The sequence below is a fragment of the Podarcis bocagei genome, assembly GCF_964188305.1.
Source record: "Podarcis bocagei genome assembly, chromosome: 2".
NCBI classification, from domain to species: domain Eukaryota; kingdom Metazoa; phylum Chordata; class Lepidosauria; order Squamata; family Lacertidae; genus Podarcis; species Podarcis bocagei.
This window is the reverse complement of record NC_138126.1, coordinates 26,331,249-26,348,040: the sequence shown is the minus strand read 5'-3', so window position 1 is coordinate 26,348,040 and position 16,792 is coordinate 26,331,249. Positions and strand designations below refer to the sequence as shown.

At 41.5% G+C, this 16,792-nt stretch overlaps 1 protein-coding gene across 1 annotated transcript in view; it reads right to left on the bottom strand.

Annotated features, from left to right (window-relative positions):
- Positions 1-16,792, bottom strand: part of PRKAR2A (protein kinase cAMP-dependent type II regulatory subunit alpha) — an 85,694-nt gene that overhangs the window by 29,821 nt on the left and 39,081 nt on the right. Inside the window, exons 3-4 of the mRNA XM_081184287.1 lie at positions 1,860-1,912; positions 21-104 (exon numbers count right to left, since the gene is read on the bottom strand). Of these exons, the coding sequence (XP_081040413.1) occupies positions 21-104; positions 1,860-1,912 (137 nt within the window). The remainder of the gene's footprint in view (positions 1-20; positions 105-1,859; positions 1,913-16,792) is intronic.

Genomic DNA, 16,792 nt, shown 5'->3' with positions numbered 1-16,792 from the left:
CACAACAAAAGCAATGCTACCTGATCTAGATTTTTGAAGAGGAGGATATCTTTGCATGCTTCTTGCAATCTGCATCTCTGCTCATCTGTTTTGGGATTTACTACCTGAAAAACATAATAAAGGGAAAAAATTATAGGAGAATAACCTAGCTTAAATTTAGAATATACCATCTTACTTTAAATCTGAACAGTGAAAATTCAAATATGTGTACAGAAATACCATATTTTTCACTCTATAGGACGCACTTTTCCCCCTCCAAAAATGAAGGGGAAATGTGTGTGCGTCCTATGGAGCGAATGCAGGCTTTCGCTGAAGCCTGGAGAGCGAGAGGGGTCGGTGTGCACCGACCCCTCTCGCTCTCCAGGCTTCAGGCAGCTATCCTCAAGCCTTCGGAGCGCGGCGGGAGTTCCCGCCAGGCTCCGAACGCTTGCGGATAGCAGCCTGAAGCCCGGGGAGCACAGTGCCAACTCCTGCTGCGCTCCCCAGGCTTCAGGCAGCTATGCGCAAACCTTCAGAGCGCGCCCCCAGCCCCACAAGCTCCGGGAGCGGTGGCAAGGCTGCGTGCAACCTTGCTGCCGCTCCCGGACCTGTTCTGGGGGCTGGGGTTGGGGGAAGCTCGGGCTTCCCCCACCCCAGCCCCGAGGCTAAAAACGAAGCCAAGACCGCGAGCGGGATCCATCCCGCTCGCAGTCTTGGCTTCTGCCAAAGCCGCACGCAGCCTCTCCCAGCTGGAGAGGTTGCACGTGGCTAAAGCGGAAGCCAAGACAGTATTTAATTTTTTTCCTTTATTTCCCCCCCTAAAAACTAGGTGCGCCCTAGGGAGCGAAAAATACGGTAGGTACCAAATTTGATCGATAGATGGGTGTGTGTAAATTCCACTTGTGGAACAGGGCTTCCCAATACAAACATGTGGGACCACCACCCCCGCCAAAAAACCCCAAACTCATCCAAGTGTCAAAGGACCTTCTGGAATGAGTAAAATGGGAGATTTTGGCAGGGTTCCCTTGCACAAGTGGAACTGTATTTCTGTTCACACAATACATCTCTGTTTGGTATCCAATGATTAAATGGATACCATTAAGTGCACCTCAGTAAATTTCATGCTCTATGTTTGTTGGAGAGTACTCTGAAAATACCTGTGCTAAGGAGCAAGTTTTCCCCATTGCTATCTAGTTTGTTATTCATTTTTAAAAACTTTAAATAACTTGAGAAAATGAGTGAAAGAGAATGCTTGTTTACAAGTGTAACTATATTTGCTCTAGAGAGGTTTTCCCTATTTGAAAGTATGGACTTATCCCATGAAAAATATGAATGTGTGAGAGTATAAACAGTTTGTTAAGTAATATTGAGCATTCTCTAAAAATAACTGCATCTGAAATCCCAAACAAGCCTATCCACACTTTTGAAAATTGTATAAAACAAATGTTTCTGCTTTTTACAGCATGTGGAATAATGCTGGGAGTTTTTAGGGGGATGATAGGTATCTCCTACTATTAGTCAAATTCTTGAAAAAGTAATGCATCCCACTTCTACAAAGAGGCATTGAAGAGATGTGGGGAAATCTGGGTATCAATTTTACTAATTTTACATTCCACCACAAGTAGTATGATTAAAGTCTCACAGATAAAAGGCCTTCAAGTATAACTGTGAAAACCCTTTGCTGTTCAGTCTGTAACACAGCTGCAATGCCCTACAGAACAAAGTGTTACTGCATCACTTATGACTTCACTTAGTAAACCCAGAGATCCATGTTATAAGGAAGGCAGGTAGCACACACAGAACTGCTTATTGCAGAACCAACAGTATCTGTCCCATGAATCTGTGCAAAAATCAGATACGATTTGTTCATTCTCCCTTACCCTTGGTTCTGTGTCTTCCTCTTCTTCATCTGGGTTGAATGCTTCTGCACAGACTTGAAAGAGAAGAAAATATATTTTTAAAATTGTAAAAATTATAAACATGCATAGAGAACAATGAATTCTCTGTGTGTGCGCGCATGCGTGTGTGCACGCACGCGCATGCAAGCTTGCAATGCTGCATTGCAACCTATTTATTGTGTATGAGGAAGATGTACTGATATCTTCAATTACGTTATTGTTCCCAGTTCTGGCTAACTGTTCAATAGAAAACACGCTATTGCAATTGTCTATGTCAGGCATGTCCAAAGTCCGTTTTGGGGGCCTAATCTGGCCCACTGGTCGATTTAATCCGGCCCCCGTGGCAGTATATGTCCTGGGGTAAAATCCTAAAAAAAGCTCAGCAACTTCAATCCTTGATCAGTTCACTTCATCAAATCAAGCCCTCTTTGAAAAAAGTTTGGGCACCCCTGGTCTAAGTAAAGCAATGGCTTCTTCCTCAATTGCATAACCCCCAATGGCTGGCTTGGTTTAGGCCATTAAGTCAAAGTCACTCAGCAGAAAGCTGGGAGGGGGGAACTGAAAGCTTTTTCTGTTGAGGAGCTGAATAATATTTCTGTGACCTTATCACCTTCCATAGGGTAAATTCAAATTATATATATGCATGGGAATTAACAGGAGGATGAGGAATTAGTTCTTGTATATCTGTCACTGTTATATTTGTATGGTGACTGCAGGGCTATGCCCTTCAAGCTATAAATTATAAAAGTGTCATTTACTGTAGTTGTCTTGTTGCATTGGGAACAAAGCTGTTTGCAAAGAAGCAACTTTGCAATATTCAGCACCTTGGCACATTAGAGGAACATTTGGACTGGCTGACTCTACAGTTTGCAAACCAGAAATGTCTAATATTCTCTCAGTCTATTGTGTTGTGCACATGTTAAAAACGAATTACTTATGCATTAAACTCCTTTTTCATAAAAAAAAATAATTTATTGATTTTACAATTTCAACTTCAACAATTATTTTCCATCCCCTCCAAAAAAGGGGGGGGAAAGAATGAGAAATACAAAATATCCAACACGAAGTATAAGAACTAAAATTTTAAAAAAACTTATTTTCGAGGGTTCTCTTTAATGTCCTGACTTCCCTCCATTTCCTTTGCTGGTTTATTGAAGATATATATTTTCTGCATAATTAAACTTAAACCTCTTTTTTCTTATCCTTATTATTTTATTCTAATTACATTCCATCAGTTTTTATTGTTTCAGTTCAAATTTCCTTCCATAAACTTTATCTTGTTTTAACTACTTGCAAGTGTATGGTCAAAGCCTGCCAATGTTTCTACTTGTTTACCATATTTTTGTACATATACAATAAATGCCTCCCATTTTTGCATTAAATTCTTTTTAAGCATCTGCTTTTATTGCATAAATATGGCTGCATCTAAAATAAATTTCCCCCACTTTAACTATTCACAAGCTTTATGCCACCTAAGTCCCATAGGACCTACACAGCCAGAAGTTACAAACACTGCAAGTGTGCAAACACAGATTACTGCAATTACAGAAAATTGGGATTTGGTCTATATAGAATTGTTTCATTAAGTGATATTGATGCTGGAGATCTATGAAGAGATTAAAAATGTTGTGGAACTGAATGGTACAATAGTTAAAATCCAAAAAATAAAGGGAAATGGTCCGGACTCCTGGTGCTGTTTGGAGAATAGGAAAGGAGCGCAGGAAGCAGAGGCTGCATGGAAAGTGGGACATATCTATGTCTGTGGATGAAGAGGTCACAACATTCCTTTGGGTGGAAGCAGATACTATTGCTCAGGGTTACACTTGCACTGTCCTATACTGTCCCCATATGACAACTGGGCTTAGAGCTACGTATAATGATTAAATCTTTGGTTAGCAGGATTGCCTGAGGGCCTTAACTAGCCCTGCTTAAAGGGGAAAAGAACTAGAAATTACACTGGATTCAAAAATCCTGCTTTATGGGGGGGGGGGAGAACTTCATTCTCACTGAGCATGGATGGGTACACTCTGCATCAATATAACCACCAATCTAACAAAATGATATTATGGATCTGTATTTGCTATCCAGAAAGAATAAGGGTTCTGTATACTGTAAAACTAAATATTTAAACTGAAGCTTGTGAGATTTTATCAACCCAATCTGTATTAAAAGAAGGAAATAAATTTTATAGCTAAAGTTAAGTCATATGCAGAAAGATTACTTGAACAGGATACATTAAGTTAATGATACCTCATTTTCTGGTGCAGCATAAAGCTCCTAGGGAAGTGAATAACCAACTCTAAACACAAATTAGTAATCCATGTATCCCCTAAAGCAGGCATGTCCAAAATCCATTTCGGGGGCCTAATGCCTAAAGCTGGACAGCTTAATCTGACCTCTGTGGCAGTTTATTGTTTATTTCCTGGGCTAAAATCCTAAAAAAAGCTCAACAACTTTGGTCGGCCCCCACGGCCCTTCACTTCATCAAATCTGGCCCTCTTTGAAAAAAGTTTGGACACCACTGCCCTAAAGCCTTCCAAAGACATAGAACAGTCATTTTCAACTTTGAAGGGTCTTTTTATTCTACTATACCATTATACTGAAACAGAAAAGCAACTCAAATTTGTATTCAGAGCAATTAAATGTTGTTCCCAACTATTCTGAATATAATTTTGAGAGTTTAGCATTTTAAAAATTGGTGTGGCTTTCTGCAAACATTGGGCTGTAGTCAACTAAATCCTGTATCATTCTCTACAAACATAGCCAAGTGCTGTAACTCTCCAACGGTTTGACTTTACCCCCTTAGGCGCACTCTTCCATTGTCTCACAAAACAGACGGATGCCAGCATAAACTTCAATGGGTTTACTCTGAGTAGGACTAGCATTAAATGCCACCTAGGGTTTCATCCAATGCCAGTCCTACTCAGAGTAGATATAGTCAACTTAATGAACCTGACTTTGTGCTCAATGCACCCAACCAGCCCTGTCTGTAGAAGACCTGTGCAAGAACTTCCGCTCGCGCAACAGGGCTTTCCCCCCACTCTACTCCCACTGTGAGCCCCCCAAAACTGCAGGGGGGGGGGTCATTTCACCTAGGAATCAAGAATGTTTGCACAGACTGGAAGAAGCTGTTACAGTTTCAAACAAAACAGTTGTCTTTTTCTATTTAGTTTTATCTCTCCTTGCTTATTCTAAAATTTTTATGTAAACAGGTTTGTGGGGTCCACCTGAAAAGCGATATACCGTATTTTTCGCACCATAGGACGTACTTTTTCCCTCCTAAAAAGCAATGGAAAATGTGTGTGCGTCTTATGGAGCGAATGCAGGGGGAGGCAGGCGGTAAAAGCCCCCAAGAGCCACACACAAGCTCCGTGCGCTCTTGCGGGCTTTTCCACAGGAGGGAGAAGGGACTGACTGGCCGCATCAGTCCCTTCCCCCACCTCCCAGAAAAGCCAGGAGAAGCCGCGATCTCTTTAAAGGGGTTGCCTGGCTTCTGTGGGCTTTGGGGAGAGGTGAGGGAATCCCCCCACCTCCCAGGAAAGCCCTGTGCATCGTCTCCCGGCAAGGAGAGGCTGCACGGGGCTAAAGGGGAAGCCAAAACAGCAAGCGGGATCCATCCCGCTCGCTGCCTTGGCTTGCTCCATAGCTGCGCGCAACCCCTCCGGCAAGGAGAGGCTGCACGGGGCTATGGATTCTTTAGCCCTGCGCAGCATCTCCTGGCAAGGAGAGAAGAAGAAGAAGAAGAAGAAGAAGAAGAAGAAGAGGAGGAGGAGGAGGAGGAGGAGGAGGAGGAGGAGGAGGAGGAGGTTTGGATTTGATATCCCGCCTTTCACTCCCCTTCAGGAGTCTCAAAGCGGCTAACAATCTCCTTTCCCTTCCTCCCCCACAACAAACACTCTGTGAGGTGAGTGGGGCTGAGAGACTTCAAAGAAGTGTGACTGGCCCAAGGTCACCCAGCAGCTGCATGTGGAGGAGCGGAGACGCGAACCCAGTTCCCCAGATTACGTGACTACCGCTCTTAACCACTACACTACACTGGCTCTCTGCACGGGGCTAAAGGGGAAGCCAAAACAGCAAGCGGGATCCATCCCTCTTGCTGCCTTGGCTTGCTCCATAGCTGCGCGCAACCCCTCCAGCAAGGAGAGGCTGCACAGGGCTATGGATTCTTTAGCCCTGCGCAGCGTCTCCCGGCAAGGAGAGGTTGCGTGGGGCTAAAGAGGAAGCCAAAACAGCGAGCGGGATCCATCCTGCTCGCTGCCTTGGCTTGTGCCATAGCCGTGCGCAACCCCTCCGGCAGGGAGTGGTTGTGCGCAGCCTGTACGCTGCTCTTTGGGGCTAGGGGGGGAAAAGATTTTTTTTTTCTTGATTTCCCCCCCTAAAAACTGGGTGCGCCCTATGGTCCGGTGCGCCCTATGGTGCGAAAAATACGGTATAACATACTTCACTGCATAATGGTCGCCACTGCGTAATAGTCACACCCCCTTTCTTTGGTCCCTAAAATCGGTCCCCAAAGCATTCATCACATAATAGTCACAAGGTGTAACTCTCATCGTGTGCATTCTCAGTACCAAAAACAAGTACACCTACCCTGAAATACTACTGTAGTAGAATCTCAAATTACAACTAGGAGAAATGCATATTTTCTTACCTTACAGTTACAAACAGCTGAGAGAATTGAGATCCTATGTTACCTGTCACATGGCAAGGTTGGAATGGTGTTGAGGCCTCCCTTCCTTGCCATCCTGCAATTCATTTTACTGTAAGAGATTCACCTGCTACTTCTTTCTAGCTGGAATCTATGTGCTTGGAGCCAAGCCAATCCCATTAGTTCCTTGTTCAGATCTGAACTTTAATTAAGGCTGCATTAAAAGATGAATCTATACCTTCTACTTTGCTTTGATTGCAAGACTAAAGAGAACAAGTCTGAAGGGGGGAGGATTCTCCTATGTGAGAATCAGTTGTAAGGTTATTTTGAATGAGCTGATATGCGGTGAGTGAAGTTTATCTGCCCCTCCCCCACCCTACCACTCATCCTGAAACCATTCACAAAATTTAAAAAAGTCCTGGAGGCAGTGAAAGGCTCCATGCAGCCCTAAGCAAGAACTATAAAAGATTTATAAAAAGAAATTATGGCCAGTATTGACAGCAAATATTCTTTCAAGAGAATATATTATGGTATGCTCAAGTCATTCAGTGATATTGATCAGGAGAAGGTTCTTGCCCAAACAATTTATTCATTCCACACATTATGTGGAATGCACTGCTGCAAGGTGCAGTCGTAATCACTAGCTTAGACAGCTTTTTAAAAAGATATGTCCTCTGTGGATTTGTCTGAATAGATATTTAAACATGACAGCTAAAGGTGCTGTTCAATATTTGAAGGCGGTATACCTCCAATTACCAGTTGCTGAAGACAAATTGGCACAGGATGCTTATCACTATACCATGCTGCGTGTTTCCCAGGAGCACACAGCTAGCTACTCCAAGAGACAGTGGATGGCCTAGATGGCTCATTGGCTGGATCCAGAAAGGCAGGTATTGTTGGACTGACCTGGAAAGTGCCCTCAACTTTATTTATAATTTGTTCCCTTCTCACCTTTCTATAGCAACACTCAGGTCAGTATACAATTAAAAGAAGCACAACAAAATATACACTCAATTATCCTTCAAGGACAAGATGTTTCTGGTCTCGCCCCCCCCCCCTTTTGTAAGTATGGTTGCTTTCAAACCAGAAATTTCTTGCCTTTTTTTGGAGTCTGCTTACATAGTGAAAGTAAAGATGCCTAAGAACAGCAAAAGATTAGGAGTCAGAATTGTTTAAACCTTACTTTGTTCCTCTTCTGTTTATGTTTTGCTGGAGTCTACACCATTAAGAATTTTACAGAGACACTCATTTGTACTCTATTCACTAGCCTGACAGTACAAAACTCTTGGAACATTGCCCAGCTTATTGAAGTGAATAAACCTGAGCAGAGAGAGAAAAACAAGCCTTTTATAAAATCTGAAAGGATCCCCAGAAGCCTGCAAGTCACTGAAGATCAAAGGTTTATGCAGTTTCCTAGCCACATTATGCATAAATGCAGCATTAGCTGAGATACTTATTTGTACTCTCCTACAGAGAAAAAGTACTGTGTAAGTAAAGCACTGTTACTCTGCTAGTTAAGCATTCATTCAGGAATTAACACAACACATTCTAACATTAACAAACATAAAGCTGAGATGAACAGCACTACAAATATCATGTCTTCTTTTTTTCTATTTCCCCCCACAATTAAGCAAAAATCAAACAGATGGAAATGTGCTGTTTTATATATAATGTCAGGCAGGATTTGAGATAAAAGTGCTTTTAGACAAAAAGTCACAGCATCTAGTCTTGTAGAAATACATTCCATGTTTTACTTTGCATTTGAGTGAAGGAAAGACACAAAATGCTAGACAGAAGCAGCGTTATCCTCATCTGAAGAGAAACTCATTAAAAAGTGGAACAAGGGTTTAAAATCTCTTTAACAGTGGTAAAACAGTAAATGAAACAAAAGAGTAGCCTCCACTCAGAAATAAGTTACTACTGTATTTTGCTTTCTTTATAGTCCATGAAGACCATGATTGTGTGACCAGTCTATGAGGCATGAGATACTAAGATACTACAGCAGTAGCATGATTAAAGCTGCACAGCCTCAAATTCCAACCCTTTTCACTGCATTTAATCTTTTAATTCCCTTGTGTAGCCTCCAAGACTAAATGTTTTCCCCCAAGCTCTACAATAGTTATTTTCCACCCATAATTGGAAACACACTCCTAAGTATCTTTACAGTCAACATAAATATAATTTTATGAGCAATGAAATGAAGGTTTTAAATCATTCTGGTCAATATTTTAAATTTTCATTATATTTTCATTGGGTTTTTCTTTCAACAGCTTCCCCCACTCCCAGGGAAGTATTTCAAAAACTTCCAAATTAAAAAGCACCACCAGAGTCTAGTGATTCAGAGAACAGAGCATGAGATGCTGATAACAACTGGAATAAAAAGCTGGTGTTAATGTGACCTTGCAAACTGCAGGATCAAACAGGTTGCAGATTGCATATTTCATCAAGCAAAGTATTCTGAGTCTACACTTAGAATCTCTCATTATTATTTTTTAAGAATATATATGTTGCTGCAGAAAAAGCAGAGCGTTGAATACTACATTAAGGAAATAGTAGTATAGCACAAAGTTGCCTGTCTTGCTTGGCTCTCCATGGGAACACAGAGAGAGAAAAGACTCAGTATAGGACAGCACATTCAGCTGAGGCTGAAAGCAAAGTCATTGCTCACCATTGTTTCTAGACAGAATGAAAGCTGGAAAAGGCAAGTCCTGTTCCTCCCACTAACCTTGTAACGCTTGCAGTCAGATAAAGCACCCTGACAGCTACCCATATGGCTTGGATACATGGGCATAGCCAAGGGGGGGAGCCAGGCCCCCTAAATCAAGTAAATCAATAAAAATACTTAACTGAGGTTCTGCCCACCCCACTCCCCGCAACATGAAACCTGCCCCCCCAACTAATCCTGGCTACGCCCACGCTTGGTTATTTACTTTACTACCCATTCTTAAGGTGGTGTACTGTTACTGCAGAATTTAAGTGTTATTTTTAAGGGGGGAAATGTGCAATGAAACCCCTACATCTATACTGCAGCCTTAGGCTCTTTCCAGACAACATTATGTCTACTAAATAAAATAAACATGCAGCATCAGGACATCTTTCCTCAATGAAATGCTTCTCTTCCAGATCTGTCATATTTTCCTCAGCACTCAGTTTTATTTTCTCAAAGGGAAACACGTGCAATCTCATCTCTCTCTAATGCACCCACTGCTACTGAAAATATTTGGTTTTATCCAACTAAAACATGTGTGAACAGAGTGACTTCCACAAGTGCTACAGAACTAGCCCCCCACTTTTATCCCCCTGCACACCTCCCAAATCTGTTCTGGGCATTCCAATTCTCCAAAAAATTGGGTATGGTGCAGGCAGTGCGCAGGTGGGAGGAAATTCTGTTCTGTTCATGAAAGTTCTTCCATGCACACAGTGATTTAGCTGGATACAATTCCAAGTAAAATCTATGCAAATAGCATTGACCTTATTGCACAACTTCTGTTACATCACTTGTGGCAATGCGTGATGCCCACAACACTTTGGGGTCTTCAAGTTTTAGGTTAAGAAGATTCCCACAAAGCAGAACCTACTGCTGCAGAGATTTCATGAGCCTTGAGGTGTTTTAGTTTTGAAGACTCTGCCCTTTTTAACCTCAGTATAGGAGAACACGTCAGCTCTTTTTCCCCTCTGTATTTAAATATTAGTACACTCTTGTCAAAATTAAATAAAAAATACAATTTTTTAAAAAAGCAAGAATGGGGAACCTGTGGCCTCTTACTATACTACAATTCCCAGCAGCCCCAGCAGCATGGCCAATGGTCAGAGTTGAGAACTGTAGTCCAAGAGTATCTAGAGAACCACAGGTTCACCACTATCCTTTTAAAGCAGCTACTGATTGTCCCCGGGTGGCACTGTGATCTAAACCACTGGCCTAGGGCTTGCCGATCAGAAGGTTGGCAGTTTGAATCCCCACAACGGGGTGAGCTCCCGTTGCTCAGTCCCTGCTCCTGCCAACTTGGCAGTTCAAAAGCAAGCAGTGCAAGTAGATAAACAGATCTATGGAATCTGGCGGGAAGGTAAACGGCATTTCCATGCGCTACTCTGGTTTGCCAGAAGTGGCTTAGTCATGCTGGCCACATGACCCGGAAGCTGTACGCCAGCTCCCTCGGCCAGTAAAGCAAGATGAGCGCCGCAACCCCAGAGTCGTCCACGACTGGACCTAACGGTCAGGGGTCCCTATTTCAACAACACAGATAACCTATTATTTTGTGGAGCCAGGGTATCAGATCTTACATAAGTTTAGCATATATTTTTTAGAATAAAAGGCAGCTTTATTTTTACCAGCGAGAAATGCCCTTATTCTAAAATACAACCATACTGGCTCTGCAAGGTCCCCATGTTCAGAGCTACAAATCTCCTAATAGGAATGTTCTATCAGCACCAGTATCCTCAAATCAATTAGAACAGCTGAAGTACAAACATTCATTCATTTATTCATTCATTTCACTTTTAAAAAACGCTTGCCTTTGGTACTGTGTGGCATGTTACAGGCAAATCCTTAATCTCGGGAACGTCTAGATATGTCAGAGCCGTGCACCTGACGGAAAAAAAGCTGATACAAATATAGAACACACAATGGCTGTTGCATTGACTATAAAGAATACATAGTCTTTGGTCATAGAATTTTAGAGTTCGAAAAGACCCAAGGGTTATCGAGTCCAACCCCCTGCAATGCAGAAATCTCAGCTAAAGCATCCATGACAGATGGCCATCCTACCTTAGCATAAAAACCACCAAGAAAGGAGTCTACCACCTCAAGAGAGTCTGTTTGCCTGTTAGGTATTTTGACAGTTACCTTTTCTTACGATTGCTATTTTATCCAAACTCTCAGATTGTCCTTTATATTTTCAGACATGCACTCATGAAGCAGTCACTAAGATTTATCACTAGATTGTTTCCAATGTAAAATTCCACAAAAGCATTGCACTATTTTCTCCCACTTTCCCCTTGGAACAAGTTCCCATATCAAATCCCCAAATTTTGAACATTTTACTTCACATGTATTTAAGCTGCTTTCTGTTAACACCTTTAACACAGAGACGTGACAGTTAGAACTAGTTGTTTGAACTTCATGTTCCTCAAAATATAACAAGGAAAGAACAGTGGAAGGTAAATATGTTAGTTGAGCCTATGCCAAGTCACTGCACAGAAGGAGAATTTCTGAAGAGGCTTTTGGATAAGATACCTGCCCTAAAAAAGATCCACTGGAAAATATGAGTCATTCACAACCACTACTTTACAATTCAAGGCAAGGCCCCCACTTTTAGGAATATCCAATGTTTTCACATTGTTTACTTACATAATAGTTTTAAAATATCAGATCTGTGTAAGTAAGGCAAATTTAGCAAGGCACTGAGCACCAAATTATGTCACTGTCTCAAAAATAAGCAGTAACGTTTGTCATGCTAAGAGCAGGGGTGGAGAGAAAAAGGATATATGAATTTTACTTTAAGCCTTTTTTGGTACAATGCTTCAAGACTCCCAGCAAGTTCTAACAAATGACTCAGGCTGTATTGCCACAATCAGTATGCAGTTTTTACAAAGGTTGTTAAACGCAAGTACTTGGCAGGAAAATACTCTTGAAAATAGACACACACAGGGAGAGAATTATATTCTACAAATAGGGAATCTTGTTTGAAATACAGTTTCAAATTAAGCTGTTCCTGTTTCATTTAAAAAAGAATTCACTGAGTGGTTTATTTCAGTTATGAATGGAGCAGAAAGAAAACCATACTCCTTGTTCTGTGATGACCAGCCAAAAGCATACTTTTGTGCACCTATTACCCAACAGATTTCCCCAACCAGTGGAAAATGAGAGGTTGTTCCAACAGCCTCCGGAGAGGAATCTGTCATATAAGTACTGGTGCTTTGCATCCCCCACCTGGTAGAGTGTTTGGGACTGGAGGAAATCAGGATCCAAATGGCTATCACCACGCTAATTCATAGTTATTAACATCACACAAAATTATTATTTCTGTCATGAATTATGATCACACACGCGAGCTATATTTTAGGAGGCTGCATAGGAAGGCATATTTCACGTGCTCTATGAACTTGTAGTCTTATAAAGATTATGCATATTTCATTCTATTGAAAGAGCAAAAAGTAATATAGGCATACCTTGGAAGCCAAACAGAATCCGTTCCGGAAGTCTGTTCGATTTCCAAAATGTTCTAAGGGGCAGCTTCCAAAAAACGTTCACAAACCGGAACACTTACTTCCAGGTTTGCAGTGTTTGGGAGCTAAAACATTCGACTGCTAAGGTGTTCATCAACCAAGGTACGACTGTACGTGCTAGGAACACAAACCAATTTGCAATCAGAACCCACCATTAATGAAATCTGCAATGAATATAGTCACTTGCAAACAAAAAATACAGTTCTGCATTTGCCCTCTGGCCTATAAGCGATGCCACTAAAACATCAGGATATATTGAGACTTCCCCCAGCCACGCTATGGAAGGAGACAGGAAGCCTGGTCACACATAAATCAACTTGATGAATTACTGAATATATTCAGTCCCCATTGAACGTTTGGGTTGGTTTGCTGTGAGCAAGTGATTAATAGAAGATTGTTGGTTAGTGGTTTATGAAACAACGCATTAGCAGTTTAGACACAGCTTGTTCTGTATAGGTAGCTAGAACAAAGTCTATTTTTGTTGCAGCAATGTTCATTGTTAATGGTCCTTGAAATTCAGAATAAAAATTAGACACAAGCTGAAGTTGTGTAATATATGGGTCATAAAACCCTCAGGCAAAAATTATCTATACTGGATTTTAGGGGGGGGGGAATGAGCTGGTCAGGTTAAGCAGGTCAAGCCATTTTTTTATAAAGCCTCATCCATCCTCTTCTCCAACAGCCTGTTTACTGATGTGTATATGGTTTATTACCTTATGTGCGTTGCATACCACAGTGAGCATGCAGCAGTAGCACCTTGTCAGAACTTGTCAAGAAATGTATATTCTGACAATCTGTATTACCATCTTAAAATTCTCCAACCCAAAAATTGAAATATTTGAAAAAAATTCCTGACTATAAGCATAACCTCATTCATACTTTATCCTTTTCTGATGTGTTTTAAATGAGCCATTCTTTTCACAACCTCTGTCAACTATTCATCAATACCCGTTGCCAATAGTGGTGGTTTCTCTAAAGAGATGTCTCCCAAGTTCAATTCTCCATCTCATCAGTCACTTTTAGAGGGCCAGATGTTGCATTTAACTGGAGCTCCCAGAACCCAGGTAATATGCAGCCAACTCCATTTTGAAACCCTTCACATTGGCTTAAAGCAAACATTTCTTTAAGTCTTAGAACCTAACTGCTATTCCAACATCATCAAGCAATATAGAAACAACTTGCCAATGGAAACTTGTATTTTACTATTTGGTACTGTTCGGCCAGCTTAAAATATTTGTTCTTCACTTCAAGGTTTAAATAAATACAATAAATTTAGTTCAGATTTTGTGGGAGGGGGTTGTGGGGGAGAACCCTGCTTTACCCCACAATGATGCAGCACATGATTGCCATGGTTATTTATTTATTTATTTATTCATTTATTCTTTAATATTTCTAAGTTACTTAATATTTAAAATTTTTCCAAGTAGTGTATGCAAATAAAACCACAAAAACAATATAAATGAAAATGTCATACAAAAATCCAGTGGTACATGGTCCATTCTTATGCATCAGGGAAAGCCTACACAGGAGTTTAGTTTGAAAACATAATGGCAAAGGGGTTAAAAGGAACTGGAGATGAGACGGGGAAGAAAAGAAACCAAAAGACTTTAAAAGCTATTGTTATTATTTTAAAAGATAATGTTTTTAAGAGCTGACTCAAGTTCCACATTTGAGGGTAACAAGTAATTATGATGTATACACTAGCTGTCGTTTGGCCCCCACCAAGCTCATTGAAATGCTGTGCAAAACATAATTACATGCAGGCAAATATGCAAGTTCCAAGCTGCTCCTTAGTTCATGAACCTATCAATGGGGGCCCTCACAACTGAAAGAGTTACCCACTCCCATTTTGCAGTTACTTTTCCAAGTAGGTATTAGAACAAGATGCAGCTTTAAAACTGTCAGAGGAAGAGTTGTTCCTTTGTGAAGCTTCCCAAGCTGTTAATCTATTACAGCCTGAAAACAAGCACTTGCTATAGCTCAGCTAAACATCCATTTGTCATTCGAACTGGAGCAGGTCACAGTGTACCATCTGATCCAGCCCATTTCTGCTAAACTCTACAGAAGTAATTGTGAAAAGGAAAACCACCACCCCCAACTGGGTGCATAGGACAACACGGATCAACTGGGATGATTGGGTAGCAGGAAGAGCTCTCTTTAATTATTATTAACCTCTGTATGGTTATATACATGATCTACATACTAAAAACTGAAATGCTTTTGTTTGTTCCTCCATAACTGTCATAAATCTTTGCTTAGGTTACCATGACATTTAGAGCAGCCCTGGCAAGCCAGTGACAGGTACAATAATACACTGCTTTTACTCTTTGAATGCATACCAACTGCTAGTCGAGATATAAATTTGTTTCAGTCTTATGTATGTGAAAACCAAATGACTCATCACATGCCTTTCTGGAATGAAAGGTCATCTTATCGCTGCAACAGGATTGCCTACAGTATAGTGAGTGTATCCACATTTACATAACCTTGGCCTTAACAATGGAAAAGAATGTCAGTATACCAATATGTGAAGCAGAAATTACAGTGGTACCTCGGGTTACATACGCTTCAGGTTACATACGCTTCAGGTTACAGACTCCACTAACCCAGAAATAGTGCTTCAGGTTAAGAACTTTGCTTCAGGTTGAGAACAGAAATCGTGCTCCAGCAGCGCAGCGGCAGCAGGAGGCCTCATTAGCTAAAGTGGTGCTTCAGGTTAAGAACAGTTTCAGGTTAAGTATGGACCTCCAGAACGAATTAAGTACTTAACTTGAGGTATCACTGTATTCTGATTTGTGAACAGCTAAATTTGAATTTGACATGCAAAACAAACCATTCTTACACTTGATGAAGGATTTTCCTACAGCTGTACAGGTCCGAATCTATAGAGATACCTCCGGAGCCCTAACTAGGCACCTTCTATCTGCTCCCCAAAATAAACACACCAGCGAACCCTGGGCACATTGCAGCTTCAGGCATCAGCACAGTCAGGGAGCCTATTTATGAACTCTATTCTCAGTCAAAATATCATCAACACTCCAACTTATATACAGGACACCACTGACTGTCGGAAGAAACTACAATATATACTATCGTATATTATTTGGACTTCTACCCCACCCTAAACGGGTCCAAGGGCAGATTATAAAAGTAGTACAATAAATCATAAACAACTACAAAACAACCAATGACAAAGCAGCATCACAGAACAGCAATGAAGGAGGAAAGACATTCACTTAAGTAAAGACAAAGAAGCATTAAGAAGAGGTGGATGGAGAAACTTCCAGCCCAGGTTTTCCCATAATCCAAAAACTACTCTTATGGTAAATGGAGTACCTGTGCATACTGTGAGTTGATCTGTGTATAATACTAAGCTAAACCATGACTTAGCATACATACATAATGACTCCAAGTGAAGCGATTGCAGCTATGTGCTCTTCCCCTAGCTCTCCTGCTGCAAGCTAAGACATGGTTTGGTTTTGGGCCAGGGTGACCCAAGACGTTTTGATCCTGAGGTAAAATGTCCCATTGCTGCCCCTGCAGTTTGCCAGGGGTGTAAGGCCCTGCAATGGCTTCCCCTCAAGGAAAACCCTTGTAAAGCCTTACCACCAACCTCCACACGAGCTTCTGGAACACCTTCAGATGGTGTTGTCAACAGTTGGTGAGAGTGAGGCATTCTTCAGAGCTTTGGCACTGGTCTCTCTCCACCTCTAGGCCACAGAAGTGGTGGGGTGGGCGGGGCACCCATGGAGCACCACCTCTTGCATTTCCACCACCTGAGGTCTGAGCTCCTACTGGTGCCATCCTAACCTGAATTTGCCTGTGCATCGTCTCTGCTTCCCCTCAGATGACCCAATGAAGCAGCTTTATTCCAGTAGGTCCTATATAAGGAGGATAGTAAGAAGGGGGGGTGAGGGGGAAGGCTATGTACACGGGTATTCTCCTGTAGCTTAAATCCAGATCCAAGATGACGGGGGGGGGGGGGCTTGTTGAAACTCATCTACATTTTGAAACTAACTTTAACAAGCCCCTGAAGTTCCTTGCA